Here is a 21,394-nt window from a genome sequence, read left to right as displayed (position 1 = left end):
GATATATTCTTTTTTCGGTCGAACTTTTCTTCACCCTCTGAATGATTTGGCTCTTTTTGTCGGTCAGACCTTTGCCACCGCAAGAAAGCAATTTTCATCTTGCTCTAAAGCTAAGGGTCAAAGCAAAATATGCCGGACTCTAACTAAGATTTCTTGATATATTTCTTTACACAATGTGAATCTTTTTTTTTTTATACACATTGATAATCGTCAATCAACGTCGTAACGGTATATATTTTCCTTATCGTGCTCGTCCCAATAGAGCCTAAAATAGCCACAATTCTCTTTCTTTTATAACCTCTACCCTCTGCAGCTCTTTGATTAAGCTTAAAACGGCTCTCTTGATTGCAGAACTATTTGAGGAATGTGCAAAATGCACAAGGCTTCGAGATTCGGAGCTATTCCTCGCCCTTTTTATGCACAATTCTCTTCAATTTGAGAGTTTAAGCTCAAGCGAGCCCCAATTTACTTCGTCTCCCCCTTCACAAAAACTTTAAAAAATCCCGCGATCCCAGTCTTCACTCATTTCAAAATTCGGTGTATGCGTACGTACGTACGAATTTCAAGCCCTGATGAGTGCAACAAGTACGGAGTAAATGTCCAAAAGCAGATTGGGTTGAATTTGGTCTCGAGCCGTCACTTTTGGCCATGACATGCATGCAGAATAGCAAGACAGACTCGGCTCTCCATTGGTTGCTGGATTTTTGGGTGGAATTCGTAAGTGGATGAGGGCAAACAAAGACTCGTGCATGTGTGTGCTAACCCTGGAAATTACAAATTACACGTCTGGCCATGGAAGCCAGTCAGTGTGCNTGCATCACACCTCAACACCAAGAGAAAGAAAACGCCATCCTTTGATTTTGAGCTCTAATAGAATTTTCAATTATAAAGGAGCGAAAAAAAAGCGGCCATTTTGAATTACAAAAATAATTCTACTATATTATACGAATATCAAGGAAAACAAAAATCTTCAGATTCTTCTGTTGCCAAGAAAACCCACCGTGAAGTCAGACCCCGGTGTGTCTGAGCTTTGACTAGCTGCCCGAGAGTGTGCGTACTAGAGATGGTGTACGAGTACGTACGTAGATCGAGCTCAAAACAAGCCATCGCCAGCCCGAAATTGGGCGACTCCGAACCCGAACCGAAGATGGAGGATGGATGGATGGATGGAAAGAAGGGAGGTTCTTGCCGCCTCCTCCTCGTGCTCTCACAAGCCCCATGCGCTCTTCAGTTACCTTTTGGCAGAGTGACAGGCGAGATTTCGCTGGATCGTGTTGCGGAGTACGATAATTCTTTTCTCTCGTTTCGTGTTTTTTTTTCATGGAGACATGTGCTTTGGTGCTTCTTCATATACTTTCTTGGATGGAAGGAGAAGAATTTGGTGTGTAATCGTTGAAGTCACGACATAAACACATCTTTGAGTGCTGACTGTGTGGGGATTCAGTTAGTGGAGGTTGACTCGGTGGGATTTGGGTTGCTCGGTTGGTTCATTCAACCAGGCCCTCACACATGCACACTCAGGAGGGGAGACATATGTACATATTTTTTCATATCGACGACCCCCAGTACACTCCCCGTGCATGCAAAGAAACTTGGAAGTGGTTTGGTGCCAAATTAAGAGAAGAATCTTGCAAGCTAACTTGATAAGACCCGTGCCAAGAACCCTGTGGAAGACCATTGTGTCAAAATATTCAAGACATCAAGGTGAAACGCAAGCTCAATGGAAGAAGGAAACTATCCCCAATAAACATCCTTCAGGTACGACCCGAGACACACAACATGACCGGCTTGGCAAAGATTTATTTCTGATTGAGTCACCTTCAAAGGCGTTGGAGAACCGTGTTGCACTATCTAAAAAAACATTTACGCTCATACTAGGGAGGGTCAGACCCCATCCATGTGCTCCAGTATTGGAATTTTTAATTTGCCTGCTTTAGCTGTGGAACGAGGTCCCATAAACTTCATTGGTCCCGTCATGATTGGGCCGAATCGAAGGGAGATTTTTAATTTTCCTCACTCGCCAAAGCTCTACCACCTCCTGTGATCGGCATGGTCTGAGCTCTGGCCAAAAAGACGCACTTATATCAGTTTGCAGGGTAGCCAGTGAAGGAGAAAAAAAAGCCCCGAAAGATCTAAAATGTAAATCAAGCCTCCATTACACCTGAGTCTGAAAACTCATCACGGGAGGGTGCTCTGCTCGGGGTTCGAACTCCATCGGAGTCGAACGAACTTGGCGATTAACCTGGTCAAACAATAAATTGTAGCCCCCAAATTTGAAGCCGCGTCTTCGAACGAAAACCCCTTGCTTGAAGTTCGCTTTGGGAGTTTTATCTCTGAGGGAACGCATTGGATAGCCGGGCTCTAAAGCAATAGAAGAAGCCTTCTCGTCTCAGATTGAGGAGCCCTTGAGGCAAGATCACTTACTATTCTGTCTAGTACGACGGCTATTAGGTTCGCCAACAGATGTAATGGGCAGCTACGTACATCCATGGCTTTAGAGATGTTTGGGTTGGTTGGCTAGATGGTTGGCTGGTTGTGTCGGCGTATATGGCACTCTCCTAAAAGTACCAGATAAAGCCCTCGAACGCCAAAATAGGGGCAAGTTGGGATGAAAATGATGGAGAACCCAACATTCGTGGAAAGAGCTGCTCTGGATGGAGAATGAAGAGCCTCCAGACCCGTAGCGATATGACTAATGAGATACAACAAATGGTCAGTGATGAAGGGAGATGGATGTGCGCTCCAAGACTCCCAGTGGAAGCACAGACGTGAAAGTGCGGAATCCAGAAATTCGCCCCCAAAACGCCATGATGACAATGCCACTCTCACCCGTACTAGATTCTGAGCCATAAATCGAGCTGAAGGACGTATTGCACCCTGGTTTCAAGGATTAGGAGGAGCTAGTTTTGGAGGCAACCCATCACCCTCCCCCCCAAGTCTGAAGCTCTCACTTTTCGTACGAGTACTCTTGTAGTGAGTGGAGTGTCCATGTTAGCAATCAATCAGGCTTACGATCGGATTAGAATTGCATTCTTGAATGGATTCAAACGGTTTCGGATTCTCGCCACAATGAGGATTCCGAACAAGTGTGTGAATGTCGTGCGGAGTAACTTAATATTGAGATAACATCGTGGACTGTAGTCATGTTGGTAAATGCTCTTTTTTGCCTCCTCTCTCTTGCTCTCTTGGCTTTTCGTGGTGAAGGTGAGGGAGATGGATGGCGAAATGTGGCATGTAAACAAAGCTCGATCGAGTGACTGCCACTTCCTGTGGATGGTTTTCCCATTCCACAGTTTTGGACAGACAGGTTCATCGAATCATTAAGATTTCCCACACCTTCTAACCTTTTTAGTGATTAATGGTTGCGCCCTGTCATCTTGACATGCCAAGTCTGCACTCCTCAAAGTCGAAGTCGTCCAAAGAAAAGATGACATGATATTTTAATTCTCCCCATTTGGTCTTTGCTTTTCAGGCAAATGACTCGGAAGTTTCTACAGGTTTTACTTTTCTCTACAGTAGTTCTAATAAGTCCGTTGTCCTCTTTCAAAAGAGCTCTGTCACTGTCTCATGGCCAACGAAGACGGCCAGGATCGTCAGGTATTGATGGTGGTGGTGGCTTGTTTGAGTAACTATTTTTCGGAAAATACCCCGCCCCATTCGTTCCGCAACGAGATGAGTGGAGGAACGAAAAATGATTCGTTTTTCTAACGTTTTTCAAGGGTCCTCGAGAGATCGGGACAAAGGAAATCTTCTTCGCTCTAGGAGCAGGACGACCCAAAAACTCCAAGCGTCCCAAGTTATAGATTGTGTTCTGAAGGGAGAGTGTGAGGAGAGTGGCAGGGTGCCAAGATGGGTCCTTGCAGCCCACCTGGGTCTCGTAAAAGCCCAATACACCCTCTCTCTCTGTCTCGTCTTTCTCTCTCCGTTCCTCTTTCGCAATGTATAACATGTGAACAAAGACGGGTTTGGACAAAAGCTTCGTAATTTGAAGGAGGATTTTGGGTAAGAGAAGAAGTTTTCCGTTTTAAGTGTGAAATCTTCCGATGACTTGACAGTCGACACCTCGTCCAACAGACCCCATGGCTTGTTCGGATGATAAAGATACGGCTGATAATGATTACTGTATATCCATTCCCGACGAACTTGCACAAAAAGAAGGCCAATTTTAATCATGAGTCTCATTCCTTTATTACGACCCTCAGAATGTCGGAATAATTCATTATGTGTACATATACGAGTACGTAGTCGAGGTGGGCTCGAGTGGTGGATACAGAGAACACGGCTAGCTAAATGAGAATGTTTAACGATTCCCAAGCCTCCAGTTAAGGGGGTCATGTTGCAAATTAGCTTGAGACAGACTCTCGTGTGCGTCCGTATGCCTACGTTTACCCAGTATACAGACTACCTAGTAGTGTACAAAGGTATAGTGTATTCCATTCGGCTCACTCGGGAGAAGACCCTATCGCTTCTTGCCCATGCGCCGATTGGAGGTCACCCACCATCTCCGGCGAGAACTCATTTTCTGGTGGGTTTTGCAACTTATGCTGGCATGCAGTATGATGCTCAGTATTCGGCATTATACCATGGAAATAACTTTGTTTAATTATGTATGCCACACACCAAGAAAGGCGAAAACCATGTCGCTTAATGAAAAATTGTTTCCAAATGAATGGAAACGTGAGCTCGCCCAGTTTATGACTCTAGGGGTAAAGATCACCCGAGAAAAATACGAGACCTAACAACCAGCCAACCAGCCAACTGCTACCTCTGCCTGTCTTTCATGTTTGGAAAGAGTGTTCTCGAATGTCATCCCTTATGATTGGGAACCACGCTTTCAGGATTGGTTTGGTATTTGTGCTTGGAGCAAAAGAAACGTTGCGAGGATTGCCGTTTTGACGAGTTGTCTGTTGGTAGTACAGTATTCATGTGATCCAGAGTAACAAGGAGCTTGTTTGTGTCCAATCAGAATTGAGATCTGTCAACAACTTGGTAACATTGAACATCGAAGAGAACCCACTGGGACTAATTGGAAACCTGTTCAAGCCAAAACTTGGGAATAACAAGCTCTCCGGTTGCATTTGACCGCCTCAAGAGCTCTTTCCATGTGTTGGATGTGTAGTTAAGAAGTCCATGGCCAGAGTCTCTTGTTGCACCACAATGACAAACAAGCCAGGAACAAACCAGAGCGAAGTTGTGAACAACAAGCGAAGGAATTCGGATTTACAGCTCAATAGCGACCCATGCTCCTTGACGACCTATGAGATTTAGGGTCGGTTACAAATCGTCCTGACTCATCAATGGTAGCAACATCAGCATCCACATTTTTTGCAATGATGAATGATCGACGACTTTTGTTACGAGAACAGGAATTTCTCTCTGTAGCGGAATGAAGTCATTTCCAGCACATCAAACACTTGGATCTGGCCTGGCCATGGTAAAATTGAAAATTGCTCCCATTTCCATTCTTGCCAACCAATGAGATAGTTGGTGAAGAGAGAAAATCTTGCCTTTGATTGTCCATCATTCTGACACTAGCTTAGACTTGTTGGACAAGGTTCCGATTCATTCTCATAACACTTGTTGCTTTTGGGGCGAATAAAGTATCACCCTTGGCGGCTCTCGAAAATTGGAGGCAATTTGAATGGTCATGGACATTCCTTTGGCCATTGATCTGTTCAAGATAACACCCTGGACGAGGTATCTGCTAATGAAAGCTTGTGAGGTGCTACAAAATGGCCCTGCGCCCTGTATTTGTTCTCTTGTTCCGACTGGAAACTTCAAGCCCATGTTGTAAATCTGAACCTCAAACATCCCTCATGCTTCAAATTTGAGGTAAACTTTGGGCAGAGTCATTACTGGATGTATTCCAAGTACCATAAAACGTATTCGCTCCGACCAACTAGAGTTCGAGGAATGGGGAGGCCAACCATTTTTGAGTGCTTTCCGCTGGATAATGGATCAGAAACCCCTTTGAAATCCTCTCTCATTTTCTGAAAGAGTGGCTGGATTTGTGTGTGTGTGTGTGGATGTGGATGTACCCTGAGGCACTCGAGGAAAACTGAAGCAAATCAGAAATTGATGATTTAGCCACATCATTGCCCGCTTCATTGGCTTTTTTGACCCCCTTCCTGTGGAAAAAGGGTTAGTTCCAAGAGGTACAGTCATCTCGCACCTTAATGAGGGGGACGAGGTGGCTGGAGTTGGAATAAAGGCAATCATTAGCCACACAATAATGTGATCAATGGCTTCCAATGCCACCCTCAACATGAATACCCCAGGATTCCTTTGGATTTCGAGGTGTTTTTTTTCCTTTCGATCTTGGACCCAGGATTGGGAGTTTTCGCAAAGTTTGGCATTTACTCGAGACCTGAGCCAAGAAGATTCATTTACAATCTATTCATGGATTCATCAGGGGGGCAAGGATGATCATGATGGTGAATCAAGTATGTAATTTTATGACCTCGACACCAGAGTCTTGATCGAGGACAAGCCTGACTCTTGACCCCGCTTTTATGGCTTATTTTGCACATTTCAAAGACCAGCTCATCCGGCATTTAGTATTTATTAGAACAGCGCTTGTATGCTTCGTCTTTGAGTCCAAGTCCCTCTCTCATCCTGAGCCAGCTCATCAACACTTTCATAAAAATTCTCATTCGGAAACTGTCCAGCTCGCAGCACGACACACTCACAATGGAAAATTCTGTACCCTTTCCAAGCTCCATTAACAATGGGCAGAGAGCGACACTGAGAGTAGCGCTTTTCGGCGCAGCCATCGCCTCTTAGGGCTCGAATCAGTTCTCTACGAACGAAACAGAACTCCAAAGAGGGAAGTTCAAGGAAGGCAGAAATAGACAGGTCTGCTTAGTGGATGGCTGAGCGAGACACCAAAATGGTTGCATATTACCATTACTCAACTTCTTTTTCTCCATGGTTGTCCTTGGTTGGATGACATGCAAATTGTGTCCAAATCAAGGTAACAAGAGCCCACCACCGCGTTGAAGTCTCCATCTTCCCGAGAACGGCATGTGACCATAGGGCTTGTGTCGGCCACTGTCATGGGCCAGTCAGCTCCTTGACCTCATTACTTGTGTACACCAATCAATCCCTCGTTTGCTTGTTTGCAAACTTCCGTCCACCGAGATGTCTACTTAAGCATGTCTCAATTGGATCTTTGAACCAGTGGCCAAGTGGCCCCACCAACCAACCACTCACTTTTATGCAGGAAGAATGATGATGGTCAATGGACACTGGAGAACCGGGAGAAAAGAGAGATCTCAATCAGTTAACCTGAGTTCGATGTCTCTCTTTCCTCACTGGATCAACGAGCACAGCAAAGCACTCTCTCTGTCTTACTCCCTCGTTCACTCCTCAAACTCTTCTGGATTGCATGGCACAAGTAAGCCATTGAGTTTTGGAAGAAGATTCATGTGTAAACAAGCACTTAAAAGCTGACATTTTCCCCTCCAACGATTCGAACTGACTCGAACGACACTTGAAACGATGCCTAAAACTGGTTCTTTTACACCTCGAAATTAATAAATCTAACTTTGAAACGACTCAAGTTAGTTCGTGAGAGAGTAAGAGAGACGGCGAGAGAGTGGATTAGCCAGGGTTATCAAACTCAGGGTCTATTAGACCAACAAGAAATATTTGATCAAACGGGCGATAAAAATAATGCCGTGGCTGTGAAAAAAAGCCTGTATACTTGGGTCGGGTCGGGTATTATCTCTAAATGTGATCTAAACATAAACTTGGATGTCGGACGAGGCAAGACCATGGAAACAAAAACGTTTAAAATATTTTAAATGGAGGGAAAAATGTTTTGGGAACCAAAAAGAGGAATCTTTGCCAAGCCGCCAAATCAACGTGTACCCTCATTCAAATAGAGATGATGATTCCACACCGTGATGAGCCATAATCTTCAAGTTTGACGAGTACAGCATTATGTCATTTGACTTGAACAATAGTTTGAACCGCCAATGGTGGAAAGTGTGCTTTGTCCATGGTGACCAAACAAAATTCTACAGACAGCTTTATGGGAAACGAGCAGCGATCAGAACACAAATTCGTGATCCTCAGAGTGGAAAAGACTCTCAGAATTCCTCAGAAGTCAACTCGGCCAATGTCTCGTTTCAACACTTTGACAACAATGGAATAGGGACCCCTGAAATAATGTCCAGGTAAGACCGGTTGTGTTACAATGTTCGATATCTATTCTCCCAAGGAATTTGGCCGTTTGTAGAGTACATACATAAATCAATGTACTGCTGTACTGTGTGTGTGTATTTTTTTTACTAGAAAATAGGCGCACTTGCCTCAAGGTGCAAACCTTCTGTTTGGCCCTAATCGGTTCATAGAACTGGTGACTTAAGACCTGGAAGGACCAAGCCCATGAGAAATTTGAGCATTCTCAAATTATGATTAATTTCCAGCACTGAGTTCATCCTCCCCTCTTCTAGCTCTCCTGCTTTTCATTGCATTTATCTAAGGCCACCAATTTTCGTCATATATCATGAGAAGCATTATTCTTGGAAAATGGAGCATAATGCTCATGGTTTTGTCGACGCTAATTTGGCTTCATCTTCTTGTCCGCTCCTTCATCCAGCTATTCCACCACACCATTTGCACTGTAGTATGTTTTCATTTCTTAATCCTCCATCCATCTCCTTGATCTTGAAATCATCTATTACAAGAAGGCAGTTCTAAGGTTGAAAAATTGCTCGAAACGGGATACGAGTGATGCTTTCTGGGACGAGTACTCGTACATCAAACGTTATCTCCAACAGATCAGCACGGATCGTCGGTCGGAGCCCTGAAATCTGAAGTGGTACGACCAGAAGTGGCACATCTGTTTACACTCGATTCATTTATCATGCAATGTCTGCTTGAATGTTAACCTGTGACGAGACCAGTCAATAACTAATCTATGCCATAAGTCGGCACAAACTCAAGGTCTTTGCCACGAACAACAACAAAAAAGAATAATTGCCTCTCGACTAGCCCCACATTGCACGGATCCAAGAAGATCTTGAACTTGTTCACAGTTCACACTTTCAGAGATCGAGAGCTCATTCTGCTGGCTTTGCCCGTGGAGTGTCGTGTCGTAACAAAACCAATCCTCGCTTGAGGCCACTTTTTGGTCGACGGATGCTTTATTGGGTTTTAGGAGGAGATCCTAGTAGGGGAGGCAGCCATGCAGACTAATTTTGGTTGTAGTCATTAAACAGCAATTTTGGGAGCCCTGAGACTCCACTTATCTCCGAGAGTGTTGCCATTTATGGACGGAGACGCACATTTGTTAACATTGTAAACCCGTTGGCCGAAAGAGGAAGGTACTTGGAATTGAAAGATGCGACCTTTACATGCTCAACGCATTTGATTTACAACACGAATTAATCCCTCCAATGGCAATTTCGTTTTCGTCGTTTCTGACTCATTTACAGCTCATTGCAAGTCCCTTCTTCTTCGTCGTCGTCGTCGACGACTTCTTGGCCTCACGCCCACAAGAAACGGCCCCAAATTGCTCTCATTTTCTTGGAGGGGAAGAGCCACTCATGGAGTAATTTTGGGTGAAAGGAAGCAATAACCAAGTTGAAGAAATAGTCATTTGGTGACTTAATTCACCTCATATATGTCTGCAGAGCGTCCTACCTTCCCTCCACTTCCCACCAGGATGAGTGAGAGACAAGACAAAGAATCGCAAGAATTATGTGCAGGATCAGAGATGGCGTTGATTCACTCCGCTCGCCTCAGGACAAGCCAATCCTGTGGAATGGTACTTGCTCTTCTTTCCCGAAGGTGACTAGCAATTAGTCGTCTAGCAATTCCAATTGAAGGCAACAACAATCGCTATTGTAAATCATGGCCCAAATCTGGGAAAAGTAAGTGCCTTGAAGTATGATGGATGGCCCATGAACATGACAACCAAATAACAACCCGACCAACCTTGAAGCCTTGAAATAGCTCAGGTCGCAAGTGAAAGAACTCAAAGGACCCAATGTGCCGCAAATAATCACGCCTTCACTTGAATGTTAAAAATCCATTGAACAGCCTCTCCTCAGCTTTACTAAATCTGGCCCAGTTTCTTCCCACTGAATTGGAAGATTTTCTCCTCCATGTTATTGTGGCATTGTATTGGGCACAAGTGACATTCTCAGGGTGACACCATCATTTATTCCCGCTTCGAGCATAAATGTCATCCGTGTCCAGGCGGAATCTGCATAAGAATGCTTGACAGTGTGCTTAAAGACATGCCATGTTACTTCATTTTCTTGCCTTCACTTGTGGGAGCATCATCGCATCATCTCTTACAAGCCAGCCAGCCAGACAGCAGCAGCTTATCCTTTCACTTCGAGGCGAATGAATACAAAGAATACCTTTTGGACAAAGTTCATCATCATGAACTTGTTTCAAAGCCCAGCGCTCACAACACTGCCAGAAATGTCAACGCCCTTTTTCAAGCAATTTGTTCCCAGTGGAGTGCCCCTTTGGAGAAATTTCGGACAGTGTGTGTGGGGTTCCTTGGTTGGGCTCTAAGCTCGCAGATAATAGACACATCAGACTTGATTTTAATGCAGCAGGCCAGTCGCTTATGAGAGTGGCTGTGTGACATTTTCAAAGTCTTTTGTGTTTCAACGGTGACACTACTTCTTTGGGATATGGAGGCTGATACAGAATAAACGCGACCATGCCCCACTAATCTAGGCCCGAACAGACATCTGCAAAAGATGGAGTGACTTGTCCACCATCTTTGACATTGGTGCAGCCACTATTGAGGCAGTAGTGGGTTTGCCTCTGAATTCATGTGCCTTTTTTGTGTGGTTGGCTATAATCCGAGCTTGCCAATGGTATATAAAATTCGAGATGATTTTCTAGCTCGATCTCGGCACGACATCACCCATCCGAGTTAGGGTTAAACTCTTTCAAGTGCCTAATAGCTCTGTTAAGCACGCACGATAATTCCAATCTTGAAACACTTTGGCCGTGTTTGTTTGCCAGGGGTTCGTGGTCGGTTGCATCATTGCATTTCCACACTTGCTAATGAGCGTGGTGATTTGGAAGCTCAATGAAGTGTTGCATCTTCACTGTGGAATCACTTTTTGTGCCCCTTTTGAATGCGTGGACTGATTGCATGGCTATATTTGGCTACCCGACGGTTCTAAATTTGTCGAAGAGAAATGGCTCTCGCCGTCCCAGATATGCACCTTCAAAGATGCGAGTACATACTCGTCGTACAAGCAGCTCGAAGTCACAGTCACGCCATGATCAATGGTTGTCCGCCTGAAAAGGCTAGCGATATTAGAATTCATAAAGGGTTCCCAATCCAATGTGCATGGAATTCATCAACATCTCTATCATTTATAATGTTCCATGCCCCTTCATAAGCTGGGCGCGGAGTCAAAACACTTTAGCAGCTGCATGCTTGGGCTCTTTCTCACTTCGACAGCTAATTCTTCTTCCTCGCACTCCTATAGAATATGATTATCTGTTGCTGATTAGGATTCATGGGCTCTCTTTTGTTTTTATTTTTGGCCCGGACTTGGTCTATTGAACCAAGATGGTTGAACTAGTACATGAAAAGCAAACCGGAGAAAGAGCTGAGAATGGACAACTTTTTTTCGTCAAAGTGACTGTCTGCGAAAAGGAAATCAGTTCTGGGCTTTCGCGGTGTTCGCTTGGCCGATCTAGGATATCTTGGCCGACTCCTGCAGACCTAAAAAGAGCTAGAGAGTTAGATAAAAGTGATTGGACAATAGAGGCTTACTGGAATGAAGAGGCCATCAATAATCTCCCACAGACAGATGGGATTGGTTTGACTTATTGACTTGGACCTTTCAAACTTTCGGCGACATCGACCCACTCAAACGATCCGTAAATCAAAGACGATATCCTCGCATTAAATCATGGCCAAATCCGCCTCATCGCCCACCAAACTGAGGATGTGTGGATGTGAGGTCGTTTTTGTGCATTCTTAGAAACACGTCGAAAGAGAAAAGCGCACGGATTTCCTAGCTATCACTCATTGCCGCTTTATTACATCCGATCACGGTCGTCGGTCGCTCGTGAAATCCATCTCCAAAGTTTGTTGCACACTTGAGAATCGCTCAGCAAACTTGGCAAACTGGCGAACCCCTCAACCCAAAACTTGAGTGAGTTCTCCTCGAGTCAGTTCATGAAATGCCTTTGGGGCTAAGACATCCATTTCCAGAGGCTCAGCAATTTGAGCTCTCGACGAGACTCGGGAGGAATAAGACAGCGAGAGGGAAGAGCAGGAGGAGGAGGAGGAGGAGGAGGAGGAGAACGACGTGGAGAAGAGGGGTTCAATTGGCGATGTGTCTACAGGGTGGATGGTGTCGCGCAGGGTGCTGCAGTTTGGTCCAAGTGGGAGGTCACAGCTTGAACCTGGATTGGACTTGAGAGGGTCTCTGATCAGGAGTGGGGACTGCACTCCCAGTCATGTATTTTTGGTATGACAGACGGTTTTGCAGCACCCTGTTTTAAGTGGCTGACTTGTAACACATGGTTTTTGAAAGGTATGAATTTTCGAAGCCCAGTCATGAAACTTTTAGAGGTTTAGGGCATTGGCTCCGGCACCATGAAGCTTCTCATGAAGCTTCTTCTCCTTTTCGTCGTGTTCATCAAATGAGTCCCAAAGCCGCAATACGTACCTGCGTACTTTTGGTTAGGTAAGGAATTCTCAATGAAGTGCGGATTGATTTTCACTTTTGCCAAATTAAAGCCCATTTAACCTGGGGCTCATTCTCGTACCTATTTTCGGGGCCGAATTTTCTTGTCATCTACCTTTGGTGGGATGGATGCATTGTTGTTGCCTTCCAAAGACGTCCCTGTAGACACCATCAATCTTGGTGAAATCGAACATAATAAGCACATTTCCGAACACACAGGCTGCTAGAATCGAGTACGTTGAGCTGAACTGAAGAGGATGAACTCGAAACAAAAAAAACTTTTTTCATGGCATTGTGACCTCCAAAGCATTGAATACAGTTTAAAAAGTTGATCTCTCTCTCTGTCTCTCTCTACTAATGCTTCAAGCAACTGAACATCCTCCTTCTTCCCACTCTCTGTCTCCAAATTAGTCGATCCAGAACTCTCCCTTTGTGCGTAAAATTTAGAATCTTGCTGAGTTGGACGTACCATGGAGGAAATTTTCTTCTTTCGAGCACGTCCATGTTCTTTAAAAGGTTGTTAAGAGAAGCCTGTGGTTGTTAAATCAAACATTGGGTACTGGATTGAGCCTCGCAATGGAGAAACTTCATATCTTTTAACGGACTCTGAGGACGAGGCGATCAGGTTCGACATTACGAGCCTGTCCATTTGAGTCAGACAGCCGTTTGACATTTATGGCTTGCCTCGTGGTCGGCTATAAAACCAGAGCGACACACCGGGCTGGATCCAATTCCTCAGATCAAATAAATTAGATTTAAACGGTTCGATTTGTAATTTAGCTCCAACTACCACCAAACTGGTTGGTTGGTTGATTATTCGTGGTGTCTCTACATGCACGGCTCCTCCTCATGCTTGGTTGTCCAAGATGTTGTACTCGTCGTTGTCGTTAACACCTCAGCCTTTGGAAACGTTGATTAAATCGTGCTTGAAATTGCTCTTTTGTATTTGGAGCAAGTAAGAGATCCGAGTGTGCTTGAAAAACCATCACTGCCTGAGCTGGTTTTGGACGAGACCAAGAGCCAAAGACATGTCTTCTGGCCTCGAAACCACAGTCATTAATTAAAAGGTAAAACATTCAAGTACTCTCCATCACTGCCCGCCTGCGTACTTTGAGTTGCCCGGACCGTATTTTAGGCACGTCATATATCATATCTGGGAATGAAGGCGCAGAAAGAGAAACTAAACCAACAACCAGGGAAGGGCTCTCGCTCTCACACCCTGGTTGTATTCCATGCCTCATTTTACAAATTAAGGGCCAAGTGTGTCAAATTAGATAAACGAGGTGCATGAAAGGACTTCTCGCCACATATGTAAGGTGTAACTCCCAATCTCCAAATCTGCCAAGGATACCGGGAATTGGTCTCGGGTTGATATCAAAACGGCACTGATCCTTGACCTCCCAAGCAAATTTGCATTCAAGACAAAGGGGTAGTAAAGCCACTTTTACTACATACATCCATCCTTTTAGTGGACTCTGGATCAGGTATCGAAGCCCATAACTCAAATTCAAGCCCGCTCCATCCAGCACTGCCTCACAGTTCCTAAATTCTTGAGAGATTATCACTTTTTGCGGCTCAATGCCATGTTTCATTGTGCAGAGAAATTCATGATCTTCCCTGTGCAAAAAAGACACGAACCCTGAGCAAAAACTACGGACCAGACCGAGAAAAGAACTGTCCATGAGAAATTGCCAAAAGCTACCTACTCAGACTTGAGGCCATGAATAACTTAAGAAGCCAGAGATCTGGAACAAAACGACGACGATGTGAAGCGGTTCGTTTTGTGACCATGCTTTCCTCTTTATTTGAACACACATATCCCTTGTCTATTGTGAACTAACCGTTAAAAGATGAACAAAAGCTTTCGGACCGATTTGTCAACACGTTCGAATGGGTTTTGCGTGGACAGGAATCCTGTCAATCCCTTTTTGAGCACATTAATCATGTCTTCCAGGGTCAGAATACTAGGTGAATTTCGCGTTTCAGAACGAATCTGTATGGGCATTTTCCATCATCTGGAGATGTCTGCGCTCATTTTAGGGCAGAAGGAAAAGAGATGGAACAAAGAAATTTATGTTCACATATGGAATATGTTGTCCGTGATTTTTTTTTCTTTTTTTTTNTGGGGGGGGGGGGATGCAACAGATGGTCTACACATTCAGTCAAGGCTCATGGCTTCATGGCTCATCATCATAGTCCCATTACAACGTCGAGGACATTAAGTGCAAAGCGGCTTTAAATTGGGTGACAGAAACAGACTCTCTCTTTCACTTTTTTGAAGTTATGAGTCTCGACAATGTCTTCTTTGTCTTGAGGAGGATTAATTGTGGCTTCATCTGAGCTTTGGAGCTTATTTGGATTAACTTCCCGTACAATTTCAATCACATGGCTGCCAAGTTTTTTCCTCGATATTGGCAGGAACCCGCTTCACCTTGGTTCGTGGAGCTTTGTAGAACACCCGCTTGAATGGTTGTATGTTCATGGAGCGCGGTTCTTTGGATGCTTGCTTGAGAGCAAGCAACCTTCGGCCATTTTTCATCGTTATTTGCTAATCGATGTTCAAAGTGAGCACCATCGTCCCTTACATGATGCTCAAATGCCTTGGAAAGAAGAAGTGACAAATCTGTTCGGCTTAGCTTTGAATTTATGATCGTTCCAAATAACCACAGGATATCCCCCATCCAATCACTGAGACCTATTTCAATCTTATTTAAGGCACGTTGTTCGCCTAATCAGCCGTGTCGACTTTGAGGTCCTTTACCACCAGATGAGAATGAATATTACTCTTTTATTTCTTGCCCTAGTTTTTGTTGACACTTTGACAGGTTTTTAATTTATTTCTTCGTCTCAAATCTTATGGGTAGAGGTTGTTGACAAGTAATTTTCTTTTTGTGTCTGGGATGTGTGGTAGGCCAACGGGCAAGCTCTAAAGGAGGCTGGACCCGCACGCCCCCCCTTGGTGTTGCTTCAACTCATTTCAATCGACACACCCTCAGAAAAATGCTGGGATACCAAGCCAACTCACCGGGAAGCGCTAATGAGCATGAAAATAGGTCTTAGATATTGCATTGGAAACATTCCGATGAGAGTTGAACTAATGATACCCTAACCACCACAACAATAGGAATAAGTCAAAGCTTCAGACAAAAAATGTCCGAAATTCGCCAGATTTTGGTTAAAGCACTGATCCTATGTAAGAAATGTATGCAACGGATCGTGTATCGTTTTGTAGAGGAAGACATAAGAGGTACAAGGCAAATGCATTTCCTGTCGACGATTGATTCAATTTTGTTAATCCCCGCAACTGTACCACGTTCATCAGTTCAAATTACACCCAATCACTGAACGTGTGCCAAAGATGCTAGGTGTGGACAGTTTTGGCTAGACAAATCCCCCGGAAATGAACACAATCTGCCATCTGACCTTCCAGGTTTCCTCGCTAATGGAAAAAAACATGTCCAGCTTATCCTCAAGAGATGTAACTGAAAACCAATTTGCTGCCCCGATCAAGCCGATCGGGAAATAAGTCCAGGGGTGCCCAAAGGTGTTGTTGGAAGCGAGGGTATGGAGGAAAACCCAAAACCTGACCATTGATGTACTTCCACTGAAGAGAGCTTCAGGGCACTTTGTGGCCGAGGCAATCGACAATTTGTATTAGATTTTTTCCTCTCACTGGCTTGGGTCAAGAAGCTCCACTCTCTAATCAAACTCAACTCCCATGACTTGAATTATAGCCCTGACCACACGGAGACTGAAAGTGAGCCCCCTGGTTCATTCGCAATTAGGTCCAAAATCCAATCTAAAAGCACCTTCTTCCCAAACTATTTTATTGTCGTCATCATTTTTTGGTATCGAATATTCACTACTGGTTTATTCTCTCTCGAATTTCGACAACTTACGATACATCAATAAATGCAGCCCTCTCTAGGATTCACTGGAAGCTTGTGGATCTCCTGGAATGGTTCGACAGCCCCCCTCGTTAAGTTGTAATTGAATTTTCAAGGCCCTTGTGGTATAGAACAAACTTCGTTTTGGTCAAACTGTGAGATTGATAGCATTTCATTTCGAGTCTACAATGCTGAGTGCGGACCTTGTATGTTCGAGCACGTACTTGAAGCGTCTAAGTGAATGTGAGGTATGAAAGTTGAGCAGAATCCAGTTGGAAGTCTTCGCTTAGATTTCTCCTCCATGAAGACGTCTCAAATCCTCAGTTCTCTAGGGGCACCTCTCACCTTAGATCTCTACTGATCCTCATAAGGCACGATTCGAGCGTCTAGTCAAGAAAACCTGTTGTGTCCGTCCGTCTCATCGCTCTGTGCTAATTGGAGAATATTTCATCGGGCTGCCAAATAATTAAACTTGACAAGAGAATAATGTTAGAGACTCCTTTTTAAATTGCCGAAGACATGCCCACTCGTTTTGCCATGCCTGTCAACGTATTCGTCTGTCGACTATCCTCATTTTGCATTTGGTACAGCCACATGAACAACTGGCGGCACTGACAAAAAAAATGCTGTCGGAGATGGAAGAGCCGGATCTTTGAGGCAGGAGATTTATTCACCTCTCCAAGCCAGGGGATTTGTATTGATAGTGCGGGATTCCAGCCCAAGAATCTTACACATGCCAGTCATTTTCATTGTTTCACTCAGCTATGCGCACAATTGGGAAGGAGTTGTTAAGCAGGGATGCCATTTTATCCATTCCTGGTTTTGATGCCTCACATTATGTATGGTGTTTTTTCCTTCCTTAAAACATTCCTTAAACATAAAGGGTCCTGGTCACTGAGGAGGAATTCCCATGGCCAGTCCCATGGAATAATAGTTCTTGTCGTTCAACTTCAAGGGAAAAGCTTAGATAGAAAAGGGCAACGGCCTCGTGTGAGGCCAGCCTCTCACTACGTACATTTAGGATGTGCAATGTTTCCATCCGCACATAGGTCACATTATTCACACTCTAATCTTTGGACCGGAGAGAGCTTTTCCCTCATCCTTCACATTGCTTAGGTGTAATCCGGACAACAGGAAAGCTACGTTGGCGTGCGTCTCCTGCCTCTGGCCCCCTCTGTCTTTTCTTATAAAGAACCGTAACGTAAATGACTTGAGACGAAGTCATCCATTCTCGAGCGTTTGTTTCCCGTTCTCCCTTCATCCTTAACTTCAAAGAGAGCAATGCAGTCTCTTCCTCTATCAGATCCTGAAGAAGATTGATCAAGTGCGTTTTTGTTCATCATTCCTCGAGGTGGTCAAAAGGTTTGCTAACACTCTCCCAACATTGTTTTTGTTTTACTTTTCCAGGAAAGTGTGTGGTGGTTCCAGTGTTCAGCGTTTGAATGGCGCTATGGAACCGCTAACAGCATTGCCGCCCAATCTGGTGCATACCCCTCAAGGAGCGGGATCGTCACCCTTGAACAGTTCCATCGACAGTGCCAATCCCAAGTCCTTGGACCACCACCATCACAACAGTTGTTCCACCAATGGAACCGTTGTGACCGGGAATGGTGGAGAGGTGGTGCCCAGACAAGCCGCTCAATCCGATGATGATTCCGGATGTGCGCTAGAAGAGTACACGTGGGTGCCTCCGGGACTAAAACCAGACCAGGTAAGCCGGTTTTTATCACAAGCATTCCCCGAAGATCTTGGCGCGATTCTGGTGAGCTCTCTCAGTCATTGTTGGCGGAACCCAAGCAAAATGTTGATTAGATGTAAATAATGATGACAATGTAATGCACAAGCAAAGGGTGCCCTGAGATGTTGAGCGACAAGTGGGGTCCAAGAATTTGCGGGAAAGTTTTATTGCCAGACGAAGACAGGCAAATTTAATGTTGCGATGGCAATTACGAGACGTTTTGGCAAGGGATGCCAAACCCCGGCCTCCATTAAAGTCTCATTTCACTTTCTTGCAATCAGCCGCAAAAAGGGGGTTGGATAAAAATTGATGGATAAGCCACCTGGCGATTATGTGTTAATATAGGTCCACCCAATCTGGTCTGAGGGTGCCAAAAAAACATTTCTTACCCAAGGTAACTCAAAACCATGGTCTTTTAGCAGACATAGTATAGAACCTTTGTGCAAATATCTCCGGTGCGTAAACATTGCAGGCGGTGAAACAACTTTCGGAAGCACAGAATGGCCGTTGTTCTTACCAGGAGACCGAAAATGCACAACCTGACGATTAGTGGGCACAAAACGACCCATTCAGACATGAAATGGAGACTTTTTTTCCAACAAGCCCCCTTTCCTCCTCGTTCCCCTCCTTTCCGAATCTTTTGTGATATTCGGCTACTACAAAATTGACATGGACAGGTCATTGCTCTTCTGCTCTATCTCTAAGCCCTAAATGCAAAGGTTGCCGTTCTTTTGACCATGTGACTCAGGTGGTGCTGCTTATCAATAAAATTGGCCCACATTTTAGTCATCATGGCGTTTTAAAGCTCGTGGTGAAACCCCGAGCGAAGCTTTGCACTACTTCCTCGTCCCCTAGAGCATCATTACTCATCCAAACAAGGAGCCAATTAAAATTAAAGAGTTTAGTTAATGGACATTTTTAATGATGAAATGATGTGCAGGCTCGAAAGTGAGACAAGCAGCATCAACTTTCAATAACGAGATCGTACCACGCTTTAACGATTCGAGTTCATCCCAACTTGTCATTGGATCTGCAGTTTTGATACACTTTAGATTTGTTGCCGTCACATCTTGCTGGGACTTGAAACCTGGTTTTTTGACCGTAAAGCGACACCAAGTCACATGGTTAGCCTTAATTAAGCTATCGATGATGATGATGATAGCAGTGAAATACCGGAAATCTGCAGAGGGTTTGAGATCGATGATTAGAGTGCTCTATCTTTCGGGGTTCCATTGGACAGGCCCATGTCTTTGGAATGAGAGGAAGCCCTCACCCATTTGTTCTCCAAGAGCTCTGGCAGAGCTCTGGCAGAGCCCTTCTCCAGTCCAGCCAGCCAGTACAGATCACCCTGATTACAAAAAACACCCAAATCCAATCAAAAATTGATTGATTGAAGTTTGAGCTCTGCCCTCTTCACTCCATCCAGCTTCGTTCTCGTGATCTCAGACAGCCAAAGTGGAGTAGAAAGAGCCTCCTCCATCTCTCCATGTCATCATCATCTCATGTAATTCCGAACATCCAACACACACTCACATATTTCCAATAGGGGATTGGAGAGATAGGTGAAGAATCCTCCTCTTCACCTTGCCAGCATCTAATTTTTGGTAGGCTTTGGTGCTCGGTCGGGGGTAATAAATGGAGCCCGGGCTGAAATATAGACAGAGACTAAAATTTATCGGACTGAGCCAAGTTTCCTCACTTTTCCCGACTGCCAGGCAGATCCAACTGTGGTTTTGGTGGTTTAATTAAATTGCGCATTGTGCCTACTGTCGAATGTGCTGTACGTTCGAGTCTGGCCAGAACATGACTCTCTCCTCAGGGCAGTGAGAAAACCAGAATCGGGTGGGAGGATGGTGACGAGCTCTGAACAGATCTGGGAGCCCTGGAAGTAATAACTATATTCAGTTTCCCCTCCCAAACCATGTTTGCGGGTTTTTTAATTACCCCGCTGAACTGGTCCTCGAATCCCACACGAAATCGTTAATTTCTCCCGAAAGTGATCTCGAGTTCCCAGACCACTTAAGCGGGGCTCGAAATGACAACCCAAGCCTCAGAAAACAACACTGGGCACGTTCCAACTTCCAATGGGTACAATTTCCTGATCCTAAAAAGCCACCAGATTTTACTGCAACCTCATACACCGTAAAAGCTAGCGAATTGGATGATGAATGCACGTAATAGCTAGCTAGTCAAGAGCAGCCACCCTACTTGAATGGTCTAATTTCTCAGTTGGGCTGAGGCTCTGACATTGAACACTCGGTACAGGGTTCGACGCCCGCGATTTCTCGTTGCTTTGGCACCTTGGGCGGCGGGTGTACGTGGTTCCAAGGCTGTAATGAGTGATGTATGTACGAGAGTTGGGCTGAGGTGGTGTCAATCTACGTGGCAATTGCTTTTATTAAGGCTGGAATGAGCACTTCCTTATGGACGAGATGGTACACTCCTTTTACTCAGTAGGAGGGTAATGGACGCCATTTTGTGGGTGATTCATCTGAATGCCAGAAGCCCGGGACCGACATTGTCTTTACTAGGCGAGAAGAGGGATTCTCTTCTGCGGCCACCTTCTTTCGTGCAGTTTTGACTTGTTTGTCTTGGGGCAACCTTGGACTTTCCGAGTTCCTTTGAAGGTGTGAGGCTGCTTATTTTTGCTTTGATCTAAGACAGGGTGTGGGACGCAATTTGTCAATAAACTTGATCAAGTGAGGGTCAAAATCGGGACAAAAACTGGTCATTCCAGAGCTCGGGTCCAAACATTATTGATCACAAACCTGTTCGAGGTGATTATCTTAATGCTTGAAATCGATGAGGATTCTGGCATGCAGCGACGACAGAAACAGGAGTCCTCATTAAGTCAGATGGCATCGACTCGAATGACATGTTCATTTATTCTCAAGGTTCCAATGAGGGCTCACACAAGCCAGCTAGCCAGCAAGCCATCAAAGAGGGTCTTCTACTCTGTCTATTTGATGGGACTTTGAACACTTCGACTGAAGGATGTCCGCTTAGCCAAACAATTTCCTATCAGTCCCGTAGACACAGTAGCCTCTGCCATTTATCTTGTTCGACACATCAGCAGCAATCAT

The 21,394-nt window shown here is 44.7% G+C and overlaps 1 protein-coding gene across 8 annotated transcripts in view; it reads left to right on the top strand.

Moving 5' to 3' along the window:
- The window catches only part of LOC131877111 (protein prickle-like), a 92,510-nt gene that overhangs the window by 58,697 nt on the left and 12,419 nt on the right, over positions 1–21,394 (top strand). For 6 of the 8 annotated variants that reach the window (XM_059222687.1, XM_059222690.1, XM_059222688.1 and 3 more), the window contains one exon: positions 17,981–18,284. In XM_059222687.1, coding sequence (XP_059078670.1) covers positions 17,981–18,284 — 304 coding nt within the window. Of the gene's footprint in view, positions 1–1,201; positions 1,759–7,886; positions 8,181–17,875; positions 17,898–17,980; positions 18,285–21,394 lie in introns of those variants that run through there. The other 2 variants (XM_059222693.1, XM_059222694.1) reach the window with 2 other exon arrangements.

Source organism: Tigriopus californicus, chromosome 2, assembly GCF_007210705.1.
Source record: "Tigriopus californicus strain San Diego chromosome 2, Tcal_SD_v2.1, whole genome shotgun sequence".
Classification (NCBI taxonomy): domain Eukaryota; kingdom Metazoa; phylum Arthropoda; class Copepoda; order Harpacticoida; family Harpacticidae; genus Tigriopus; species Tigriopus californicus.
Note: the sequence above shows the minus strand (reverse complement) of the source record. Positions and strands in the feature narration are given on the sequence as shown.